Genomic DNA, 26690 nt, shown 5'->3' on the forward strand with positions numbered 1-26690 from the left:
AGAAATGCTAGAGGTGTGATAAGATCTGGCGATAACGTGGCGATATTTAGAGGTGTGAATCTTCACTGGTCTTTCTATTCGATTACGATTATCATGTCTTCGATTCGATATCTCAATGCTTCGCTATGCGTAAAATACATTTTCCTATTAAAGCCATTTAGGATATTTAATTCATAGCTTTTCAAGCTTCAAAAACCAAACATTCTGCAGTGCTCTAATACTAAATACATTGGATGCATAAAACTACAGCACTGAGCACATGGCACTTCCTGAATGTGCAAAACATAACAGACTATGTAAACAGAAATGTTGTTAGGCCTATATTAAATTGTAAACAGAAATAATCGATTATGAACCTGCCGATTATCGATGCAGCATCGTCCATGTCCACGATTCGATGCAACGATTATTTGATTAATTAATAACCTCTAGCGATATTACTGGTTGAGGTGAAGTTATCTCGCGATATCAGTACAGTCCCTTTTTGCAGTCAACACAAATATTAATGGGATTATTAAAAGGAAGAAAAAAAGTTGAGGTTGTAGTGTTGGCTGCTGGCTGCTGGCAGTGTGTCCGTCTGTTCAGTCTGCGACAGAACGCTGACGTTACTGCTTTATGAAAGATTTGACGTATCAAATAAGGTGTCGACGTAGACAGATTATCAGAACGGTATCATGTCATATTAGTGCAAAACTACGGGGAGAGGCGCCCTCTTAAAGGAAAACGCAGGACAAGTTATTTACAGAGCAGATACTGTATGTATGCTGTATCAGCAAAGCAAACCAATTTCATTTAAATTAGTATTCAAACTGAAATGATTAGTTTTTTTCTGTTGGCACTAACCACCCTTAATTAAAAAAAAATGTTTTGGAAACAACTTCTCTTGTGCCAACTAATTTAATTTACTTTGAGTGTTTGCTATTAGTTTCTTTTGAGTTGGAGTGATCAGTTTGAGTGATCATAAACAGATACAGGTTGAGATTGCAAACCGCTCAAGTAAACCAAAATACTGAGCTATAGTCCAGAAAGCTGAGTAAAGTTTTCATTTGTAACCAAAACGTTTTATGTCTAAAATCCGGTAAAAAATATCCATCAGCCATCTTATGTGGAGGCCAGGGAGCATACTGTGAAACTAAATTACTTCCACAGCAGGGCTTGATTGTAACGGTTGCCCCGTTGTCCCAGGCAACCAGATTTGGACCACGGTCAACAATTTTGTACGGTCTGGTCGCTTCTGTTGGCAACAGTTTTTTTTTTCTGTGCTTAGCAAAACAAAGCTGAATCCCTCGGAGTACAGTCTTCTGACTGAGTGTCCCTGCTGAACTGTGTGAGAGGATGAAACCTATACATTACATACCAATACTAACCTATCAACTTTATAGAATAACACACACGACTGGTATTGATACTGACACAAGTAGACCTGAGGTAAAGAGAAGTAGAAACTTTTAAAGGTGACCTGCCACATGTATATCATTACTTTGTGGTAATGTCTGAAGGTCTACCATGGACTCTGTAAGATTTTTTTGTGGAAAAAATGCCTTGGTTACCTTGTTTCAAGCCATTCTAGCGTGGTATAGAAAGCCTACAGGAAGAGTCAGCTCGATTTCTGCCAGTTCTCATTAATATTCAACAGACTAAGCTGTTTGAATCTGATTGGCTAACAGCTAGCCAATGAGAGCCTGGCTGTCAGAATCCTTTACCCAGCCCAACTGGGCGAGCTCATGAATAGTAATGAGCTCAGGCAATATGATGTCAGACTGACCAGCTTTTGTAATTGGCCTGATTTCTCTGCTTATTTCTTTTCAGTGGCTAGAGCTGACAGAGGAGGTAGCAGTTCATTTTCACATTCACCACATAACACAAACACATATGGACCTAACATATTTCAAAAAATGCAAGTAAAAACGGTTTTGTATGGCAGGGCACCTTTAAAGAAACAGAAATAATACACCACACGCTCTGAGTAACCTATGCTTCCATTGTTGAAAAAGAATTTTGCTGCGTGGCGTGTCTGTTTTTATTTCGGCTCCCATGTTAACAGGTTAGAGCGTGCACACTGCCTGCATGACACGCACGGCTCATGCTAGAAATAGAACCAAGGCCTATTTTTCATGTGACACGCAAGCGTGTTGGAAGCGTTTCCAGGAAAAATAGAATAGGAAAAGATGTTTGTCATTTTGACACAAATACATATTAATAAATGACATTTTGATGTTTGAAAGTCTGTAGCTTTTGACATACATGCAGATATAAAATGAAATAAAAAAAAAATGTATTTTCAAATATTGCACCTGTCAATACAAAAAGAAATATTCTCTAGCCTATTTTGCCATCAATACTACTGATGTTGTCTTTGCTGTAATCAGATCAGTATATATTTATGTTTAACATGAAGTATACTACTGCTTGAGTTCAGTAATCAATGGGAAACATCCATGTGTCCAGACAAGGCTAGCAGCAGCAGCAGACACGTTTCTGGTGTGTAAAGACAGAAAATGCCACGCAGCCGCCACACAACTGACACGCAACGGAAACGCCACGCTCACACCACGCAGCCAGTGTGTAGCCGGCCTTAGAGTGACGTGGCTGATGACCAAGAGAAGGCAGCTACAACATTTTACAGGAGGTAGAAAGCATTTTGCAACAGGTGCACTATACAAGAACTCACCAAAACTGTACTCAACAAAATGAGCTTACCTTTCTCTCAAACCTTTCATGTCTTCAGCTGTCCTATAAATAAAGGCCTAAAATGCCCAAAAAATAATCTTAAAGAAAAAAAGAAATCTGGCAATATCCTGGCAAACAACTACATTCTGGACAGCAAAGAGCCTTTTTTTCCAGATTTGCCTTGCGTCTGCAGACAGATTTGCACTGTAGATTAAACCAGGCTTGCAGGAGTTAAATATTCAGCCGATTGTAATTTATCCCGCTGATTACATTACCTTGCAAATGTGAAATTTAAATCCAGCAACATTAGTCACTCTCACTTTTATATTCCCGATTTGAAAATCAAATCCAAGTGTCCATTGTAGTCTGGTATACAAAGAGAGAGGGGAAAAAAGAAAGGCATCTTAAAGGAAAAAAGTGTGCCATTTGAAGTTGTTTACAAGTTTCATTTATTTATATCCCAATGAAATGTAAGTTGTAGCCCCTTCACGCCACACAAACATAGAACACATACACAAACCTTTAACTCATAGATATAACATAATTTAGATGGGTAATAGTGGCCTACTTCAGTGTTCATTGCTACCTACTTTACTAATAATAATAATTTGTTATTTATTTTATATAGCGCTTTATCATAGACACTCAAAGTGCTCTAGGGTAGGGCTGGGAAATATATCGATGTTATATCGATATCGTGATATGAGACTAGTTATCGTCTTAGATTTTGGATATCGTAATATGGTAAGTGTTGTCTTTTCCTGGTTTTAAAGGCTGCATTACAGTAAATTATTCTACTTCGTTTAAGAATGCTTGATTCTGATTGGCTGGGAGGAGGGCATTAACCCGGCATATTGCCCGCTGTGTATTGCCCGCTGACTGAGTACAGCGTCATCAAATAGTAGATCAATACGCCGCTTGTATTTTTTTTTCTATCACAGAAATTTCAAACATGAGGTCCATTGTAAAAATAAACCTTGTTTAAAAAAAGTTTCTAAAATGTGTCTGAAAGCTATTGGAGGGTCAGTCGATACATAGTTTTGCAAGCGAGATACAATGTAGCAACTACCTTATTAAACTAACGTTAGTGATCAGATGCAGCCTTGTGTGGTTGCTATAGAAACTATTAACGTTAGCTACAGTTGAGCTACAGTTGAGCTAACATTATTCTCTGTAGGCTAGTTCTAAATATTACAGTGTCTTTAAAATGGACAAATTCATTGTCAATTTTAATATATTTGGAGTAGGGAAGACATTTGAGGACTGGTTGAAGAGCGACGAGGATGACATGACAAAAGAAAAAGACAAGGCCCAGGGTACCCGTTTCCGAGATCTGACAGATGAGGAGCGGCTTACAATTGAAGACGGGGCCCTGGAATGACAGGTTATCCGTTCACAAGCCGGGCATATCAAACTGTTTATTGCCCTGCCTTGAGGTGATTATCCCTTACGTGATGAACTTACCAGACTGTTCTAGCTGTTCTATTATTTACCTTTACCCACTTAGTCATTAAATCATTTCTGGAGATTATTTATCAAAAATCTCATTGTGTAAATAACATTTTTTTTAAAGCACCAATAGTCAACCATACAATATTGTTGCAATATCGACATCAAGGTATTTGGTCAAGAATATCGTCATATATGATTTTCTCTATATCGCCCAGCCCTACTTTAGACGCTCAACACACATCACGGGGGACAGGATGATGCTTGTTGCTATGGATACCATCCAATTATATAAATCCATCCCCTGAACTGAGATTGTTCAATCATAGCTTAGCAACCGTAACTACCTAGGCCCGGCAGGTCTGTCAAACTTTGGCTCCACATGCCAGAACAGTGTAGCCTGGCTCCGCCCTCCTACATACTTCCGCTCAGTTTTCATTTCCCTTCAGTACTCTGTCTGGGTTCGCGGTATATTCTTGGGTTTTCTCCGGCCAAATATTTGGTGGTCCAATCAGCGAACAGAGGGAGTGGCTGAGAACGATGACGTTGAGGATGTGCTAGAAAGATGCGAGCGAAGCCATTCGGTCCGTTGTGACAACGCTGCCGAATATCCAGAAGTCAAAGCCTGAGCAAGAACAATCTTTGCTGCGTTGTGTCGGTGGCCATGATGTTGTGGCCCTCCTCCCCACGGGGTTCGGGAACAGTTTGATTTTCCAGCTCGCTCCATTAGCGGTGAAGGAGTTGGCTAAGGCTAACGCTAGCGATGCTAATGCTAAATAAAAGCCGAATGTTGTCGGTCTCCCCTCCTGTTGCACAGGTGCATGACATACGTCACGAACAAACGTTAGCGATTGGTTCTGGCAGATCCAGAGTGGCTCTGGGCAGATCCAATAGTTTTAAACTTCAACAGAGTACCTGCCTTCAAGGAAGTTAACACTTGTCAATGGAGAGTGGCCAGACTCATTCTATCTGCCACTGTAATCTTTGTAAACTGCATATTTGATGATGTGTGAGAAGAGGAGGCAAAGCCAGGCTTGATAGGCCTTAGTGAAAGGTCAGTTACAGAGGTCCTTGGTTGCCAGGTTGAAATTGACTTCTAAAAGTTACTGTTGGACACATCATCATGCACATGGGGGGAATGGTTATTATCATTAACAGTTTAACTTTTCCCCTCCTAATTTCCAATTGAAGTCAACAGAATGCAGAAAAAGGCTATGAAGAAAATCTGGAAAGAATTGCCTGCTGACGTTCAAAGGCAGCAGACAGTCCAAGTCTTTACGTCATCACACATTAAGAGCTTTTGCTTGCTACTATTGAATAAAATTTTAATCTGTCAGTTCGTTTGGCACCATGACATGGAGGAGCAATGCAAAAGGCATTTTTATTCTTAAACCGCTCAGTAGATCTGAAAGCATCCTCAAAATGAAGCTGGCAATTTGCATTTTACCGACAAATCATTTGGTCCTCAGTTAATGTAAATGTGGAGGGGGAAACATGAATAATGGTGTCCTCAGGTACGTAAAGTGCTCAAAGTCTTTCTAGACAGCCAGCCACATTTTCCTCACATGTCAAATATCAGACAATCCTGCAACCTTGAATCATGCCTCCCATCAGTGAACAGAAAGCTAATGGGACCTGACGGGTCACTGACATGAGTGGAGCGTCTGTGCCCTAGGGAGTGAGAGATGTAGCAGGGGGCAGGAGCTCTGCCGTGTGTGTATGTGAAGAGCCTCTAAATCAAAGACAGGCCTCAAAGGGTTGGCTTTGCGGGTGTCCTTTATTACATAACAATCCCATTAAGTAGGTTGTGCATCGCTCTCAAGGAGTTTACCCATGTACACCTCAGCCGAGAAAACCTTAGCCGCCGTGCTTCTGTAGTTCTGAGGTTAAACTAGATGAGGCACAATCTTTCTGTCTGTCTGCAACAGTGCTGAGGTGCCACTGACCAAAAGCGCTCGAGGCATGGTGAAACTTACCCCTTTTAGATAGTCAGTGTAGACTCCTAGCAATTCCTTTTTAACACCTATGGGTGTCTGATTCCCGCTGCAAATGGCTGACAGCCGGCTGTCAGATGGGATTAAAGAGAGCGTTACCTGCATGCAGAAGCATAGAAGGCCAAAAAGAGACGAGTTCTGTGAGCTAACAATAATTCATCTCTCGATAATTGCAAAAATGATGTTCGACTTGATCGGAGTTCACTCTTCCGCAGAATATTGGATCATTTACCAGAGAACGATTTGTAGCCCTGGTGTCACTCAACTGCAGGGATTTTTGGAGTGTGGCCAAGGAGATGGATTTAAAAAAAGAAAAGTATTTTGTTAAAGGTCCAATAAGTATTTTTGACCATGTACATTTTTGGAACATTAATCTTGTTGTAAACAGGTTGTTTTTTCAACAATTTTTCCAGGTTTTTATTGAAATTCATGCAGTTCAGTGTCTTATTGTACTCTGAAATGAAAGAATAGAACAAATGAACAATTTAAGTTAAAAAATAAATCATCGAATCAATTTATAAACCAAAATGTATTCTAAATTTTTGACTCATCAAAGTAGCCCCCTTTGGCAGATATAACAGCTGAACACACTCGTAGCATTCTTTCTACAATGATAATCAAATATTCTTCAGAAAGTTCTTCCCAACTCTGTTGCAGAAGTTCCCATAAATGTGTGGCACTTGTAGGTTGCTTTGCATTCACTTTTCTGTCCAGTTCATCCCAAACCAGCTCAATGGGGTTTAAGTCTGGTGACTGTGCTGGCCACTCCATGTTTTTAAGCTTACCATCTTGTTCTTTTTTGCTAAGGTAGTTCTGGCATAGCTTGGACTTATGTTTTGGGTCATTATCTTGCTGTAGGATGAACTCCTGACCAACTAGGCGCATACCAGAGGGTACTGCATGGCGCTGCAAAATGCTGTGGTAGCCATTTTGGTTCAGGGTGCCTTTCACTCTGTACAAATCACCGACCCTGGATCCAGCGAAACAGCCCCAGACCATCACGCTTCCTCCTCCATGTTTGACAGTTGATGTCACACACACTGAGGAACCATCCTTTTGCCTACTCGACGGCGTACAAAAATCCTGCGTGATGAACCGAAGATTTCAAATTTTGATTCATCAGTCCATAACACCTTCTTCCAGTCTTCAGTAGTCCATTGACAATGTTTCTTAGCCCAGGCAAGCCTCTTTTTCTTATTCTGACGTCTTAACAATGGCTTTCTTGCTGCAACTCGACCTGTCAAACCTGCAGCTCCAAGTCTTCTCTTTACAGTTGAAACTGAGACTTGCTTATTACGACCACTATTAAGCTGTGCTTGAAGCTGTTGTCCTGTGAGCTGCCTATCACGCAAGCTGTTGACTCTCAGAAACTTGTCTTCTGATTCTGTTGTGGCTTTGGTTCTGCCAGACCTCTTCCTGTCAGAGTTTCCCCCAGTTTCTAAGTGCCTTTTGATGGTGAAGAATACTGTACTCACTGACACCTTCAATTTCTCTGTAGGAAAGACCAACATTCTTAAATGTTATGATGGTCTGTCTCTCTTCCATTGTTAATTGCCTTTTTCCCGCCATTTTTATAGCAACACACTACTTTCTGCAGTACAATACTGTTAAAATAATGCTCATGAGGGTACGGTACCACAGTGTGTTCCAACAATACTTTTATACCAACAGAGGGGGTTGTAAGTAATCCAGACAAGTTGGAACACCTGTGGGAATTGGTAGCACCAACTTTCAAAGCTTGATCAACCTCCATTTCTGCAGAACAGCTTTACATTGTTAACCCATTTCTTGTTCCCTGAAAAGGCCTTTTTTGTAAAATTCTGAAATGTACATTATTTTTCAATTTTGGTCAGTCTGTCTGCTTGACAATCCCATTTTGCAGCAATAAAATTGAAGTGAGATGAACAAACAGAGAAATGTGTCTTTTTCGATAAAACAGATGTTGACAACATTTTCATTTGGGGACATCATTTGAAATTGGGAAAAATTTGAAGTTGGAAAAAAGGTAATACATTGCAATATATCGCAGAATACGATACGATATTATTGCGATAATAATATCGTATCGTGATGATATTGTATCGTGAGGCCTCTGGTGATTCCCCCCCTAACATACATATATATATATATATATATATATATATATATATATATAAGAATAGTGTCAATAAACCAAAAACTTAAAAAAAAAGTTATTTAGTGTTGTTTGGGTTTTACTTCTATTGATTAGGCTGAATGAAGATAATTTGACATCATTTCATGATATTTCAATCTCTATCTTGTGTAAATTATCACTTGTAAATGCAAAGTGGCCATGAAAAATGTAGGAAAGCAAAAAATAAGTATAAATACTGGAAGACAAGATTTTACAACTTTGTAAAGTTATCCCAGCAACACTTTATCCTCCACAGTGATCGCCACGTAATCAGTAATAAGTAACAGTAAAAAGTAATCTACAGTACAAAGAATGTGCACTTGCATGTAACTGATTGACCAAAGCAATGCCTTGCTGGATGATGCGTGCTGTGGAAAAGCTGAGCCAGCTTCAACTATTGCCAGATGAGCCTGTGGCAGCTGCATTAGGAGACAGCCTGTGCCAAAAATAGTGCTCTAAATGAAATGAATGAGAAAGGCTGCCTTTTTTGGGGACTAAACACAGCTTTTATATTAAAACAGCTCATTACGAAAGAGCTCCTGAAACATGCACAACATTACATATTGATGTATAACAGACTCGGGGTATCTACAGTTCGGCTAGATTTGGAGATTTCTCATTAAAGTCTCATTAAAACCTGTCATCAAACATTAGGTCTTATCTACAGTAGGGTCATGGAAATTCATGTAGTAGACTCACATGCACACATTACAGACGCACAGTTACACACACACACACACACACACACACACACACACACTCACAAACTGGAATGTTCACCGACCAGTTAATTAATCACACTGGAGGTCTTGATTCATTTAGTTTGACAGTGATTTTCTGTTTCCTCGCTGCCTGAGAGTTGAGTTGTGCTGGAGGAGAGTGAGTAAAAAAACTTTGCACCTGCCACTTTTCTGTCACAACTACCATATTCATCCAGACAAATTTGTTTTAGGAGTATTTGCCTGTCGCTATAATATATTTTCCCAAGTTGAAAAGATTTTACAAGAGTAATTATCTGATAACGAATCAGATTCCCCTGCCTTATGAGATGCATTTTTTTTCCTTGAGGTGCCCTCTCTCTTCAGCTGAGGAAATGATTTCAGAGGAGTAGTGTGTGATAAGATGAGACAGAAACCTTGCGGGCATGACTAATGCTACTGAGTCCAATTAAGCTGATGTCTTGTACCCACTGAATTAAATCACCCTGATATGATCTTGTCTGCCTGTGCATATATTTGCCTTTAACTCTGATCACCTGGAAAAAAGAGAAGATCGAAAGCCTCATATATGCACGAATCCTCGCTGTGCATAATTTTCTACTATTACTGTATTTGTACATGTAAAAATATGCCAGTGCGATGTTTGTCCAAACGCTCGATTCAGGACTTGATGAATATAATAGGAAAGATAGGAAGTGCAGGAAACAAAAAAAATAATAATAATGATTTGTAGTCATGACATTTTCAGGAAAGTGTTCATTGGCATGAAATTGATAGGTTGTTCTCTATTACTGTATGAAAATTGCCAGCCCTCCAAATGTGCTGATATAGCGAGTTGCATATAGACGTTTACTACACAACTGCCACCAAACTGCTGTGATTCCCTGTAACCACAGCACCACACCCATTGAAAGTGAATTTATGACTTTGTTAAGCTCTCTGAATGCTGCAACAGCTTGCCAGTAAAATGATTGTTAGTCTAGAGGAAGTCATAAATCAAAACAGGCCTCAGTTTGTCATTATCTATAAATACTCTGCCATTCTTGCTCTAGACTTCTGGAAACAGCCGGAACTCACATGTTCTCGCTTTCTCCCACGACTGAAAGGTTTCCTCTGAAAGATGGAGGTAAAAGACAGCTCTTCAAAGTTTGCTCATCTTTTGATTGATTTACTCATCCCCCCCCCCGTGGTCTTCCACGTGCGCTGACAGCTCTGGTGGTGGAACAGTGTTGAACGCCTTAATTGAGCCGAATGCGCAGAGCCTAAATGCTGCAGGCACAAAACCCACACAATTAGGAAGGACTAATGATGTGGGGTATCACCCATTATTACACCAAATAACCCTTAGGGCTTTCCATATTTAGTATCACTAAGTCTTAATTAGTGATTAGGAAGATGCAATGGAGTATTTAGCTGAAACTAAGCATCTTCGCACAAGCCGTTTTCCGACAGTTTCTGCATCTTTTGTACAAACAAACGTGTATGTATATAGGTCATTATTTGAAGATGTGTTTAAAGATATTTTTGTTGCTGTAATTATTGAAGTCTTTCTCTCTTTTTAGAGCCAAGATGATATGCATGTCATCCACAACAATCAACTGGGTAAGTCTTATTTTATTCTAATTTCAGTAGAAGCAGAAGTAGGAAAGTATGACAAAAAAAGAAGCAAAACTTAAATGGATAGCCCTTTAGATTACAGCCCATCCAGTACAGTGTCAGTATTCTGGAATGGAATACTTACTAAAGGCCAAGGAGTAAGCAATAACACATTTGGAAGGAACCCTGAACTAAATTACTGTTTTTACTTTTGTAATTACCCAGTACATATTAGGTAATTACAGTGTGGATACAACGGGCTTAGCCTTTGTGTCATTTTTAGCAAAAGCTATAATAGCTAATGAAAAGGAGAACTTTATAGAAATGACATGAATAAAATAATATAAATATAAAATAACGATATATTGACTTGACTGAAAGGGGAAATAGTTCACCACGCTATTCTTTATACTGTATGTTGTCCAATAATAAACTGCAAGACATTTAATTTCTGGGTGAAGGTCTTTACTAATGTCAGCTTTGATTTACCGATTGATATTACCCCAAAACTGCATTACGTTTTTTTTCTTTACAATATTTTATCATCATTTCAAAGACATAAACCGTTTTATACATGCACATCGTTCTAGCTTGATGTTTTGTTCCCCAGCAACAATAATGCGAACCATAACAATGAAAAGCTTTCAACATTTTTTAATAAAAAGACTTTCCATGTCTAATAACCCATTAAGAAAACTACTGTATCTTATGTTTATTAAGTGAGAGTAAAACTTTCTCTATTAAACACATAGTTGTTATCTATTTATACGATAACCTGTACCCAGAACCCAGGATGTATTTTATTGATACCCCATATATACTTAATAATTACATTTTATTTTTCAAACTGTAATCTCAGGACTTAACAAGACTATAATATATCATATGTCTATTCATATTTGTATCCATTTATATCAATGCTATTGCTGCTGTCTTTGATAGTACCTGTGTGTTCAAAGCTGATATTTATAGTACGGGTCATGTTTTGGTCTTTGTGTTTGATATTTAAATCCGTCTGCATCAGAGGAACTCATTTGTAATGTTGGATGACATTCAAAGGGAAGACCTATTACTGAGTATTTTTCAGTATTAACTGTATGCTCAAAGGGTTGAAATACATTGTTACTTGATATAATCATGAATTGTAAATTTTGAAATGAAAAAAGGTTGGAGAGTCTGACATTTGAATACTAAATGCTGTTAAATGAAATGGATGGCTTTGTTCTGATGCCTGCCTTGAAAATGTAATCTTCAGAGTTCCTCAGACCTTTTCATAAATATAGTCCATATCTCTTTATTGATTTGACAGCAACCAGGAATTTCATAAGTTGAGCAAATACAAAGATCTAATGCATGCATTTCATGCTACAGGGGGCTCAAACTTTCCCTATCTGAGAAATGTTTTTTGGGAGCCTGCAGAGGAGTTTGGAGCCAGTTTATCTGGACCTCTGCCTATTGTTCATTCAACTGGGTCACCACAGACGCAAAAGCACACAAAAGCAACTCCATAATGCTCTCATTTGGCACCTCAGCACAGAGAGGAAATACAAACAGACAGTTATCCGAAAAATGGAGCTCCACTATCTGGCACCGCCATAGTAACTCCCTTTGTCACACCAGAAAGGCTACGCTCCCCTGCAGAGAGTATTGTTTGTGGGCAGAAATTCAGATGGATAAAGGAAATTCTGGCTTTCTATTGTTTTAACAATACAGCGAACATCAAAAGTAACGACTGGCTTGCTTATTTTAAAGGAGCTGCTGACCTTTTAGAAGGTATTGGAAATAATCACTCAAACAATGTTTCTTTGGAGGGAATGCAGGGTGCCAAATGCTGCTGATGCATGCTTGCATCATTGTTTATCTGTGCATTAAGTACTGAGAGTGCCATCGTAATGTTGTTGTATCGTTGTATCGTTGTCTTGTACAGCAGTATAATCACAATAACGTTTCTTCTTATCTTCAGATCTAAATGGAATGATTTCTCATTTACGTCTGAATAAATTGAGGCATTATGTACAGTATGTACACACTGTACATCTACATTATTGGATTACATAAAGCAGTGTGAGTCCTCTGGCCAGATAGTGCTGCATGTAGTGTTTTAAAAACCGCATCATGCTACATCTCAACAACACGGAGAGCTGAAACCTTGGAGAACATCCCCTACAGAAATGGAAAACAAATAGTTTGAGCCAGCCACAATATAAGATAAGACCAGAAGACTTTAGGCCCCCTTGGCATCACTTTTTAACGCTTTGGCTATCCCTATGACGTCATTTGTCACCACGCTTGGTCAGGACCCCACTGCGCCTTTTTTGCAACATGCAGGGTAAAAACACTTAGGTGTTAGGAAAAGATCATAGGTGGGGTTAAAAGATGTATGTTTAAGTGACACATGGGACACATACCCTGGGCCCCCTGGGTGAAAGTCCTGTGGTGTTTGACCTAATAACTACCCCAACCTGCCTCCGTATGCAGAGTTTCAGTCCCTACCATTGTCCCTCTTTCTTACTATGTCCTCTTCCAGCGCCACAGTCGAGCAGTTGCTCTGCCCGGGTCGACCCATACAGGCGCTAAAGGGTGCCGTGTGCGTTGGTATCTGACGCTGAGGGCCTCTGACCAAACCTCAGTATGTGACGAGTTGGGAGAAACAAGCCTGCTCAGGGGAAGCCTGTACGCTCTGCCTGAGGGGAGGAGCTGACACGGATGGAGGACATGAGATGGTTTCTGGGCCTGTCTGATAATGTTTGGGGGAAAAAAAACAAACATAACTGCATTGTTAAAATATAAGTGCTAAAACCATTCTCCATCAGTGCCCAGGGCCCCAACTGAATGTAACACAATCTCCAGCACAATCAAAAGATGTCTGTTTTCCACACACTCTATTGTCTCTTCACAGCACCAGCATAAATGTTAGCCGACAGGAGAACACTTCTTCAATTGGCCATTAAATTTAGTTCATAAATGAAGAAATATTACACCGGCATCGTTCGCTTTCTTCTTCTCTAAATCAATTTATATTACACAATACATTATCAAAACTATAGTTATATGAAGTTATACTCTGCTGTATCGCAAAAACAATAGACATAATGCAAATCCTGGAAGGCCTTTGGCTGTCGAGCCCAATCAATTCAGTCAATTCACAGACGAAAAAGTAGAATAGATAAAATGATGTTTTATATGCAGAGTCACAGTAGATGATGCACAGTAATGCATACAAAGAACTTTCTCAATTAAACTTTAAGTTTTTAGTTTAAGATCAGGTGGGTGGGGGTTGGGTCATTTCAGCCTTATAATGGAAAGGACAGCCAGATATGAAAGGGGAGAGAGAGGGGGAAGACTTGCTGGAAAGTCGTCCAGGTCGGACTAGAACCCCGGACCTTCTATATACACTACTGGTCAAAAGTTTTAGAACACCCCAATTTTTTCAGGTTTTTATTGAAATTCATGCAGTTCAATGTCTTATTGTACTCTGAAATGAAAGAATAGAACAAATAAATAATTGAAGTTAAAAAAGAAATCATGGAATCAATTTATAAACCAAAATGTATTCTAAATTTTTGACTCATCAAAGTAGCCCCCTTTGGCAGATATAACAGCTGAACTCCCTCGTGGCATTCTTTCTACAATGATAATCAAATATTCTTCAGAAAGTTCTTCCCAGCTCTGTTGCAGAAGTTCCCATAAATGTGTGGCACTTATAGGTTGCTTTGCTTTCACTTTTCTGTCCAGTTCATCCCAAACCAGCTCAATGGGTTTTAAAGGACAATTCCGGCGCAAAACGAACCTAGGGGTTATTAACTGATGTGTACCTACTCTGTCGCTCTCTGGGACATGTTTTCATGCTAATCCAATGAGTTTGGAGCTTTGAAGAGGTTCGTTTTGCGCCGGAATTGTCCTTTAAGTCTGGTGACTGTGCTGGCCACTCCATGTTTTTAAGCTTACTATCTTGTTCTTTTTTGCTAAGGTAGTTCTGGCATAGCTTGGACTTATGTTTTGGGTCATTATCTTGCTGTAGGATGAACTCCTGACCAACTAGGCGCATACCAGAGGGTACTGCATGGCGCTGCAAAATGCTGTGGTAGCCGTTTAGGTTCAGGGTGCCTTTCACTCTGTACAAATCACCGACCCTGGATCCAGCAAAACAGCCCCAGACCATCACGCTTCCTCCTCCATGTTTGACAGTTGATGTCACACACACTGAGGAACCATCCTTTCGCCTACTCGACGGAGTACAAAAATCCTGCGTGATGAACTGAAAATTTCAAATTTTGATTCATCAGTGCATAACACCTTCTTCCAGTCTTCAGTAGTCCATTGACGATGTTTCTTAGCCCAGGCAAGCCTCTTTTTCTTATTCTGACGTCTTAGCAATGGCTTTCTTGCTGCAACTCGACCTGTCAAACCTGCAGCTCCAAGTCTTCTCTTTACAGTTGAAACTGAGACTTGCTTATTACGACCACTATTAAGCTGTGCTTGAAGCTGTTGTCCTGTGAGCCGCCTATCACGCAAGCTGTTGACTCTCAGAAACTTGTCTTCTGATTCTGTTGTGGCTTTGGGTCTGCCAGACCTCTTCCTGTCAGAGTTTCCCCCAGTTTCTAAGTGCCTATTGATGGTGAAGAATACTGTACTAACTGACACCTTGACTTTCTTCGCAATTTCTCTGTAGGAAAGACCAACATTCTTAAATGTTATGATGGTCTGTCTCTCGTCCATTGTTAATTGCCTTTTTCCCGCCATTTTTATAGCAACACACTACTTTCTGCAGTACAATACTGTTCAAATAATGCTCACGAGGGTACGGTACCACAGTGTGTTCCAACAATACTTTTATCCAAACAGAGGGGGTTGTAAGTAATCCAGACAAGTTGGAACACCTGTGGGAATTGGTAGCACCAACTTTCAAAGCTTGATCAACCTCCATAGCTGCAGAACAGCTTTACATTGTTTACCCATTTCTTGTTCCCTGAAAAGGCCTTTCTGTAAAATTCTGAAATGGACATTATTTTTCAGTTTTGGGTAATCTTACTTTTTTTTAAACCTCAGGCAGTTCACCACTTACCTTTGTACCATTTCAAGCTATTCGTTGGACTTGAACTGCTAAAATTTCAATAAAAAAGTAGAAAAATTGGGGTGTTCTAAATCTTTTGACCAGTAGTGTATGTGCACCTGCTCTACCAACCGAGCCAACCCGGCCACAAAAAAAAAAAATCAAAACGTTTTGATCTGATATATTACATTTGTACAGTTGGCTGCCTTGTTATAAAACATTTCTGTCCAAGATTTTATATTGCAAGTTGCTCCTTTTACACTGAGACCCACTGAGACCTCGTTAGGAAATGACAAGGTCCTAAATTAAAGGTCATAATATTCCACTTTTTACACATGTATTTTGTTGCTGAGATTGTGTCTTGGATTCAAGATTCTAAATCCTTTCATTAATCCCACAAGGGGAAAAAGTACAAGACACTCTAAAGATAAACAAACAATTAATAAATATAAGTTAAAACTTTAGTGCATAACTTTTTGATATTAATGAACGTCCGTTACATTCAAGCCATTGCCAAATGTGTTGCTACAAAGCTAATTAAGACTATCAGCTCCACACAACTCTCTCTGGATTTCTCAGTGATTTTTCAAGTGAAGATAATTACCTCTTCTGAAGAGTCCATCGTGTTTTTTAATCCTCCGTGTCCTCCTAGGCTACTAGCAACTGCGTGGAGGAAGGGTGGGGGTGGTGCCTGGTCACGTAAGCCTTGTATCATGTGGACGCACCGACATAATTGTTTTCGTTACTTAGAATTCCTCACAAGGGAGACAGAAATTAAGCACTATAGCTTTAAGAGAATAAATAATATATGTATATATATGTATTCTATTCTAATAGCGAGACACTGGTTGGTGGAACATTCTTTGTGCTCTCAAAGTAACTACATCTCCTGTTAGTTGTATGTGTGAAAAATGTGTTTAAATGGAAAGAAACCATGAGACATTCAGACACCATGAAGCAGGATTTTTATCTCTGCTCAATCATGATTTGAACTCCTTACCGCCTGGCTGCATTACGTTATGGTCTAGTGGTGCTACAATGGTGGAGAAATTGGTATTTCGTCCCCTTCTACTCTCTTTTTGTCTACTGTCTCTTCTGGTTATGGCCAGTATCTGTGTTTCTTAGTATGATTGTTAAACTTTGCTGCAAATGTAGAAATAAACCTTTGCTCTTGAACCTTTTAGGGAATAGCACCTGAATCAGGTGTTCACTGTTGATGCCGTAGAAAAATAAATGACCTGTGAGTTTAGTTCTTTACATGTGGGAGGAAGAAACGACAAACGGCAAATTCGAGGTACATCACCTTTTTAAAGGTGGATTATTCTTTTATAATGTATAGTGTTTGATAGTTGAGGACACAGAGCAACACTGTACCATGAACAATGAATGGTATTGCTTGAGAGCAGGGAAGGTGTGCCAGAATTTAAATCAGATTATCACTATAACAATAATTACACCCAGGAATGCAGTGCTACTGTCTCCTCAGCAGTTGTATTGTATTCACGAAGTGGCTCAGAGCCAGCTTCTTCAGACCAGGGAGATGTGCACTGTATCTTTAGGAAGGTACAGTGTTCACAAGGTGTTGATGGAACTCTTCCTGCATACCAACTAACATTCCCTGTGTATTTAGTTTTCCTTATTTTCTTACCCTGTCACATTTTCTAGTGCCTGGCTGCATGCCACCTCTATTGTTCTGCTTTTCTTTATTTATTATTCTGAACACGGCTGAGGACTTCATTTTCCAAAATTAAAAGAGCACCACACATCCATCCTCAAATGTCACTGACCGTGTATGAGTTATGAAATCATGCTTCTTTCAAAATCAAAAATGAGTATTTTCAAGTGGTGTCAAGAAATACTAAAATGGATAATGAGGGTTTCGTAATCAAAACCTGGAGTCTGTTAAGCGTTAATTGCCTTAGCTTGCTGAATTATTGATGCTAAGTGAGGTTTAAGGCTTGAGTTCAGCTCTCATTAGTCTTTAGCAGAGTCGTCTGTGGAGTCGTGAACTCTAAAGAACCAGTAATGAGTGCGATTATTACAGATTGGAGACCCCTATTTTCCAACTTTACTTTACGTGTTGCATCTGCTGTATAATTGTTTTGTGTTTTTGCATTACTACTTGGAGAGAGATACTTTTGCCCTCTGATTGCTTCCCCCTTATGCATACCTTTCTTTCACACACTCACTCACACACACACACACACACACACACACACACACACTTGCTCTCTTCTTTTGCAATGTTAGTGCATCTCCCTACCTCTTGATTGGTTTGCTTCCTTATTTCGCTCCCTTTCTGTCTGCCCCTTCTCTTCTGTTTTCCTCTCTCTGTTTTACTGAGAGATATTTATGACACTGACCTTTTCAGCAGTAAGCTGAAAGTTAAATACCCCATGCTCTCTATTGATCTTGTGCAAGGCAATTAAAAGTCTATATTAATATGAGACTTAGGCTGATAGAAAATCATTTCACTTGCTGCGTGACACATAGGCCTCTGATTGCCTATAGGGAAGGCTTTTTTTTTTATATGGCTAAATCAAACTCAACAGCCTAAAAAAGTTGGCTATATTGAATTTGGGCTTCCAGATTGAATATCACCGGATGTCTGTGGATTGGATATTAAATCCTGGTGCTGTCTGGTGTGACGGTCATGGTTAGTTTGGTCAGAATAACTGCAACCCAATTCTCTTCGGTGTAGCTTGTCTCTCAGATGCACCGTTTTAGACGTGAGGAAGAGGGAGATGGAGGGGGATTTTTAGGAGAGGGATGATTCTAGGCCATCTTGTCTCTGGGAGTCTAATGATGTGAGTCATTGGACTGTAGCAGGTTTTACACCAGCACAATCAGCTGCTGGATGGGGACGTCAGGCCCGCCGACTATGGAAATGAGCTATTGACATCCTCTATCATCTCTGAATATGTGCTGGCAATGAAGAACTCTGGATCTGTCATGGCAGTTTCATTGTTACCACAACAGCGTAATGGCCCCACTTGCAGAATTGTATCCCTCTCTACTTTTGCAGATGTTTGTCATTGAAATTGCACTATTGATCTGCTTTCCCTCCTTACGCGGCTCCCTTTCCTTTCAGAATCCTGAACTAGATTTCAAATGCTGCTCTCCCTAACTTATCCACGCATTCATTTGTGCATGCTTACTGTCACTTTTGCCTTGCCACGGACGTGTGTTTATTTAACCGTGGGGATGGGGATACTCCCGGCTGAATGAAATGTTTCTGTGACAGCTCTGGTGACTACACACACCTGCTCTGTGACACTGATGGAGATGACAGAGCTCCGGGAGTGCCTAGAGGTCAGTGTGCTCTCAGCTCCTCTGCCACTTGGCAACGTCGGCCATCCCGCTCTAAGGAAGTGTCACTATTGATTTGTGTCAACGAGGTGACAACGCTGCAGGTCCAGGCCACTACGAGAATGCACAATCTACATTCAAGTGCAGATAATTACTACGAGAAATACAAACACATTTTAGTTAATCGTCCTTGATTCTTTAATCAGTCTGATCCTCTGCCCGTCTTGTATGCAGAGAAGCCTTCTCACAGAGAGGAGGCCATGGACCAGATGGTGATGGCCTTTAAAAGGTGGCTATGTGCACTGACTAAAGTATCCGATCAGAGAAAGGAGGAGGCAGAATTCTCCTGTGTCTCATTTCATCCAATATATTTCAAGGCTGTTACAGTCTCTTTTATTTTCTATGGAGTGGCCTCTGTGGAATACTGAATGAGTGAGGGGAGACAAACGAACACTAGACTAGGCTTTCTAGTTCCATCAGCCTGGTAAAATAAAATCATCTGCTCCAAGGTGACAGGGGCCATGGCTTTATCTTCCCATTAACCTTCAGTTTATTTCATTCAAGGCATATTTTCAGCCAAGGAGCATCCATAGATAATTTTACTTAACCAACAAAAAAGAGCTTTGTGGCATATTTGGCACCAGGGTGCTGCTTAATATCTTTGCCCTACCATTAAACCGTGCAATTGATTGCATACTTTCACCTCTGGGAATGCTGCTATTAATGCAACTAGAGTTAATACTGCTGGTACTAAAAGCATTACCTCTGTGAAAACAGACCAAGCAAACATTAAATACACCTTGTCAAGCACTCACAGACACCGTAACAAGCATTGCAATGACCTCAAACTCCTGAGCAAACATCTGGCATCATCCTACCCAAATACACTAGCAACTGCCAAGTAAAAGGCAAAAAGGCAAGCAAACTTAATTGATATAGCGCTTTGTAAAGCACAAGTTTGAAAGTGCTTTACAGGAGGAAGAAGACAGAAGGAAACATGACTCTACAGCCACACTAGCAGCTCTCTGAGGCTGTACTGGGCAGGGCCTTCAACTAAATGCTTGATGATAGAGCTAGTCAGGGGATCACCAAAGCAGGATTCATCATCCAGGGCAGTGTGTCCCGTAGCATTGTTTTGGGGAGGCGGCCAATGAATCAATGCAACTGGCTACACCGGGCACGAGAGCAGCGCGTAGTGGTGCGTATGCTCCGCGGAGATCCGCTCTACGAGCGTAAAAATAGGATGGTCTTCTATTTATATTTTTTACGCAAGGTGTGTGCGCCCTTTTACACAGAAATGGATCATAAAGTGTCTATATGTCTTTTAAATTAAACTACCGATATACAGGAAACGACTTAATGACAGCTTACCCTACAGTCACATTAGCTACAAGAGACAGCGACAAAGCAACAGGCTGCCATTCATTTTCAATGGGAGTGGCCGTTTGCCAGTGACAAGCGGCAAAGTCTATTTTATGCAAATGCTGAGCGATGCAACAAAGCGACAGCCAATCGGAGTGAGGCAGCGTGACGTATGTACGTTGGTTGCTCGAGTCGAAGAAAATCATTCAAGACGGCGTAAACGCTTCAGGACATCATATTTCTGTACATATCTGATATGTTTGGCATTTTATCTTTACATTACATTACATGTCATTTAGCTGACTCTTTTATCCAAAGCGACTTACAATTGCTATATATGTCAGAGGTCGCACGCCTCTGGAGCAACTAGGGGTTAAGTGTCTTGCTCAGGGACACATTGGTTGATGTATCGCAGTGGGAATCAAACCCGTATCTCCCACACCATCACCACCACTCATATTATCTCATATTTTTTGTTACTTCTATCGAGAAATAAATACTTTTAAATCCAAAAACATTGTTCTTTGTGACTTAACAATACCTCTGAATAGGTAGGTTAGGCACGCCCAAATAATTTCTAATAAGGGAGCACCCACAAGCGAGTGCGTGTCGCTCTCTTTTGTAGCTAATGTGACTGTAGGGTTAGCGAGCTGATATTGGCAGTTTCATTTTGAGAGTTTGTTTGTATTTCTTCTTCCTCTCCCCTGCGTCCTGTGATAACAGCTGACAGTAGATTGACGTTTTCCCAGCGCCGTGCCGGCTCCAAAAAAAACTGAAGAAACCTCAACAATCCCAAAACTAAAGCTCGCAGTTTCGCCTGGAACTCACACAATCCTACGCTGTGTGATACCTATCTCACCTATCCAGTGAAAAGTGCTTTGTGGCATCCTTGGCACCAAAAGCATGTTTAAAATCTTATAATTAAATACAGGTGGACGTATTGATTGCACAATTGTAATCTTGCATGGGCTGTCATGAGTGTCAAGGGAGTGCACAAACCTGATAGGAGAAGGACACAAGGATTATGGAGGTGAAGGAAGAACAGGATTTTTCCTTTCCTCCCTGTTGTTTGATGATTAATCGAAAGCCATTAGTGTGGAGACGAGGCCAGTGAATAGAGTCTTAATTAGTTTCTTTTTTTACCCCTCATTCTCCTTTTGCTTTGGCATTGGGGGTATGCGCCGCGCGGGTGGGTGTCATTATCGAAGCAAAATGAGGGATGGCCCTTTTTTTTTTTTTTTTTTTTTGGGGGGGTGGTTTTGGAGGCTGCTACCTCACCTGGGGCTTTGAAATGCACTGCTTTATGTGAAACCAGATGCACACACACGTTCACACACAGGCCTTCATTTAGCAAACTCAGCAGAAGGACATTTAGAGGTGGCGTAGTGATATTTGCTCTCTCTAAGCTTCGCTCTCGGCGGAGGTTAGATCTATTGGGAGATGGACATGCTGAGATTTAGCAAGTAAACCCCCCCCCGTTCTTACCAGGGCTCCAGGATCAATGGGATCTTTGTTATGAGCTGAGCAAAAGGCACGACACACCCACCGGACACTTAATTAAGAAGATCTGACACAGAAACTGCACTCTGACATCGTGTCTACCCCTGACCCCCCCACTAATATTTCTGAGCCCAGGGTGGGAATAGGTTCAAGTAGTGTAATTGAGGAGGAGGCGATCCATCTAATCCTGCCATTGTCAGCACTCGCCCTTCCCCTTTTTCATTGTATTGCTTTTACACTATTCCACTGGGATGATTATAGACCTGTCAGCAGTGGTTGCTACTTATTGATGTTTTGAAACACTAAAATACACTTAGTCAGCATATTTAGCGAAACCTAATGTGAAAAACTCCTTCTGGAAATTCTAATTTATGACATGGTATACTCTTTATGACTCTATTCCGTACACATACTTAAGTAGCTAATTAAAATGTCTAAAGCAATTGAGAATAATTTGGCACAAAGCCTGTAAAGTTTGTGTAAGCTCAAATTCCGAGGGAAGCATACACAAAACAAAACCCAGCACATCTACTGTAATTACTGGGACGTTTCTGAGCTGCCTGTCACTCTGACATCTCCTCTGCTGTTCATCTTACTTCACACCTGGATATTGGCTCCCACCCCACAGCTCTAAATCCTTGAAAAGCCTTTTTGTTGACACAGTCATTTCAGCCAGCTGCTGCAGACTTCAGGTCGATGTGAGGGACAGCTTACAGGATTTAGGAGTTGTCAAATGTAATTGTACAGAGCCAAAGACAAAATGACAGCTTTCTTTTTTATTCCCTCCCCCTCTGCCATGCCATGTCATTCTACACTGAGCTGTGTCACTATTACTGCCCTGTACAGTAAATGGATTTCACATGAAGAGGAACTGCAGCAAGCTGGGTCAATGACAAAGATTGTATCTAAACATGTTGTCGGCATTGAAGTAGGGCTGAATAATTTTGGAAACTAATTAAATTTTTTTATTTTTTATTTTTAACAATTATCGCGATTTAATATGCGGTTATTTTGTACATGTCAGTGCTGAGTAGTGTTGCTACGTTGGGGTAGCAACGTTAGCAAGGCAGTTTTTGCACAATACCTGACGCAACACCGCATCTGTATTGTGGTTGTGCGGGGGGAAGGGAGGGGTTAGTGATATTGTCTTGTCTACCGTTGTCTATGGTCTGTTGTCTTGTTATGGTTTTGGGGGTTTTGCCTTATTATGCTGGTCTGTTTTCTGTGTTGTATTTTGTTTGGTTTCCTGTTTTATTTTGAAGTCTCTGGTTTTCTGTCTTGTCTTGTGTATTTTACTTCCTGTCTTGTGTTTTCCCTCCTTTTTTGATTGCTCTGCCCAGCCTAATGTGATTCACCTGTTTCCCAGCCCTTGTGTCACCTGTCTTGTGTTATCTCATTACCCTCTGTATTTAGTCTTTGTGTTTCTCTTCTCAGATCGTTTTGTGTGTTTGTGTGTTACCCTACCGTGTTCAGTCCTGTCTTCTAGGTCTTTAGTTTAGGTCAATAGTTTCTTTGTCTGGTTTTCCTTTGTTTTGTTATTCAGTTATTTTGTTGCTTTACTGTGAACATTAGTTTTGCCTGCTGGATTTTGGAACCCTTTTTGTTGGATAGACTCTTTGTTGTAATAAATCCTCGAGCTCTACCTGCTGCCTGCCTACCAGCTTTATCTCTGCGTTTTGGGTCCACCGTTTCCTGGTCCTCCCTGCAACGAACATAACATGTCTGTCTATTTGATGGGCTGTATGGTGCAAGATGAATTTCCAAAAGGATCAATAAGCCAAAATGGTCCCACTCAAGTGACATACTGTTCCTTCTTTACACTAAAGTTTCCGCAGTGTCAGGTTCTGTTGAGGTCAAACTACGGCGTAGCGGGCCAAATTGATGCTTTCTCTGCTGACTGCTTTACTCTGGCGCACCAGAGTGTAATTGCAGCCTTTGCGATTACAAAATCTCATTTTAACATATCGCAATATTATTGCAAATGCAATGAATCATTTATCCCTACATTGAAGTAGCCTGTATTGCAGTTTTTGAACTGACATTATTGAGCAGTGTTATTACTGACTTTCACTGTGACGGCAGCTGTGTTGCTCAACAAGAAGAAGAACAGCTGGGCTGTGTCAACCTTTTGGGTGTTACGCAGGGGAGAGTCTTCTGACTGCTAATCTTTTATTAAGTAACACAGTCTGGGCTGTGCCAGCTATTTAGGCCGCGGTTCTTATCTCGTCCCGCTCTCAGAAGGTCATCGATTGCCATGATCCTTTTTTCACACTATGTGAGCGGACTCTCATCTCTGTCCTTTGTGTTCCTCCAGACCTGCGGGAGATAGTTTTCGTCATCCAGAGTCAAAGCAACTCCTTCCATGTGAGGCAGGCAGAAAGACTGAGAGCAGACCTGCTGAAGCAGGCACACAGTCTCACAGAGGTAAGATTCAAGGCACCTTTCACTCACGTACACACACTCTTATTTTGGAATAGGAAAAGTACATGAAAGCTCACATGTTTCCAAAGACATTTCTAGCTAACGATCATCACTAGCAGTAAAAGGAACATCTGTGTATGACTGGTTGTAAGCTGTAACAAGCTGTAATTTTGTTGTTTGGAAATCCATTTGGGAGAAAGTACACATAACTGTAACATGAATACACTAAATAGAGGGGAAAAAAAGCTTTGCCAAGTGCCATTTGTTACACTATTACACAATACTCATAGTTTTAAATATTAAATGATAGTAAAAAGAATTATTCATGGCACTCTCCTTATTAAACCCCTTAAGTCTGAAATAGGAAAGTGTAGTTTGAAATATGCAACATTCTTAGTTCCTTGTGTCAGCAGATCATGTGCTTCCTTATAATTTGATGTATTTAGGAGATCCAGATATTTGTGCAGCTTTGATGTTTGGATAGATGATGCTTTTCTTAACAAATCAACCTTCCATTTCTGGCCTCTTGTAGATACATTTTTAATGAGAAGTGATAACCATCCAAACGCATTTGTTCATCTTTATGAATTTTGTGATTCCTGATTGTAATTCAGATATTCTATAGAAAAAAAGGCTCAAGGAAAGAAAAAGCTATATTTTCTCCTCGGACATCAGCTCAGTATTTAATGCCATTTGTACAATATCATTAGGCACATCAGAATTCTGTTAGAGGAGGACACTGAGCACATTTACAGGTCAAAATGCCAATTTTTGTCCGTTCTGAGTCTCTTCAGTTATATTCCTTTTGGTTAAATCACTAGTGACAATATTACAGTAAATTGGATGAATGATGTGTTTCCTGAAGCAGGAGACCAATTTAGATCTCATATATGTGGCTTTATATTTCTGTGGCTTTGGATTTTTTCTTTGTTCCTCCATTGCTGGATGTCACATAGAATTCCTTTTTATCTACACTATTGAAATAATATTTAAATAATCACAGGGAGTTATTTTTCAGTTTATTGCTGTTGTTGTGGTTTGAAAAATACTAAGTATGCCACAGCATGTAAATACTATGCTCTTGGGAAAGTATTGGACACCCTGTTGTCTGTTCTGTCTCCTATTTATCCTTTACTCCGCCCTTCAGCAATACAAAATCCAATATACATGTATTATTGTTTAAATCTGATAAGTCAAATTGTGTCCACAATTTGGAACGATTGTTTCATGTTTCCTGTAATGAATAGTGGCATCAGTTTGTGCCAGTGGATAAGATTTGTCAGGAATAGATCCAGTTACACTAATGGACATCAACTTTTATAAGAAGAGACAGAATTTATGAATACCACATCATGTTGTGTTTGCATTTATGATCTCAGAGATGTCTGGCTGGTTTTACTATCTGTTGCATGCAATTACACATGCTAAGTCCACGTCCTGAGAGAATTTTAATCAGCAACTTCTCAGAGGTGGCAGTAAATGCTTGACAGCTTTTCAGAGAGATATAAGACCAAAAGATTTGTGATCAAAATGAGTTATCTTCACAGAATCTGAGTGAAAATGCCTTCAGCCTCAGGTGAACATAAAAAGCACTCAGAGAGCACATGTTGTACCTCCATCAAGGCTCCACAGTCCTGAGAGAGAATTTATTAAAATAAAAGAATACTAAAATTTCAGGGAAGGGATGAAAATGGAAAAACAAAGAGCTTTCATTTTAACTTCATTTTCCCTTTCCAAATGGACTGCATTTATTTGGCGACTTGCTACCTCACTGGACAAAGGGCATTGCAATTTTCCCATTTTCACACGCATTCATTCACTGATGGCGGCAGAGCTGCCATGCAAGCTTCTGGCTTTCCCATCAGGAGCAAATTGGGGTTCAGTGTCAAGGACAGTTATGGTGTTTTTCCATTACATGGTACCTGCTCGACTCAACTCTACTCGCCTTTTTTGGTTTTCCATTACGAAAAAAAAGTCCCTGGTACCTGCTAACAGGTACTTTTTTTTTAGTACCAGCTCTGCCGCGGTTCCAAGCAAGCTGAGGCGATACCAAAAGGTGACGTGAAAACCTGCAGACTACTGATTGGTCGGAGAGAATCGTCGCTAATCTGCGTCATCGTTGCTAGCGACAGACGGGCGTGTCCTGAACAAACCCGCCATTTTTAAATAGTTTAGCCAGCGGTGTTTTTTTTGCTGCCTCCAGCTTCTTTTGCTACGCATGTGACCTGATGTGTATACTTGCGCGCTGGTGTGTGTGGTTGTGTGGTTGTGTGTGTGTGGTGAAGAGAGGGAGAAGTGAGAGAGTGACGGTGATTAGCTTCGGAGCGAGTAGCGACTCTAGAGTCATGGTGAGAGAAACAAAGTGTCTCCCCTGTTCTTTCTGACCTCGGTGGGAAATCTGGAGCAGGAGAAGTTAACCCTCTCCTTGATTTCATGTTGTTTATGGAGAAGGAGAACCAGGA

General features: G+C 40.4%; 1 protein-coding gene across 1 annotated transcript in view; it reads left to right on the forward strand.

Annotated features, from left to right (window-relative positions):
- Positions 1-26690, forward strand: part of b3glcta (beta 3-glucosyltransferase a) — an 84536-nt gene that overhangs the window by 26133 nt on the left and 31713 nt on the right. Inside the window, exons 3-4 of the mRNA XM_039781475.1 lie at positions 10550-10589; positions 24122-24231. Of these exons, the coding sequence (XP_039637409.1) occupies positions 10550-10589; positions 24122-24231 (150 nt within the window). The remainder of the gene's footprint in view (positions 1-10549; positions 10590-24121; positions 24232-26690) is intronic.

Source organism: Perca fluviatilis, chromosome 2 (assembly GCF_010015445.1).
Source record: "Perca fluviatilis chromosome 2, GENO_Pfluv_1.0, whole genome shotgun sequence".
In the NCBI taxonomy this organism is placed as follows: Eukaryota; Metazoa; Chordata; class Actinopteri; order Perciformes; family Percidae; genus Perca; species Perca fluviatilis.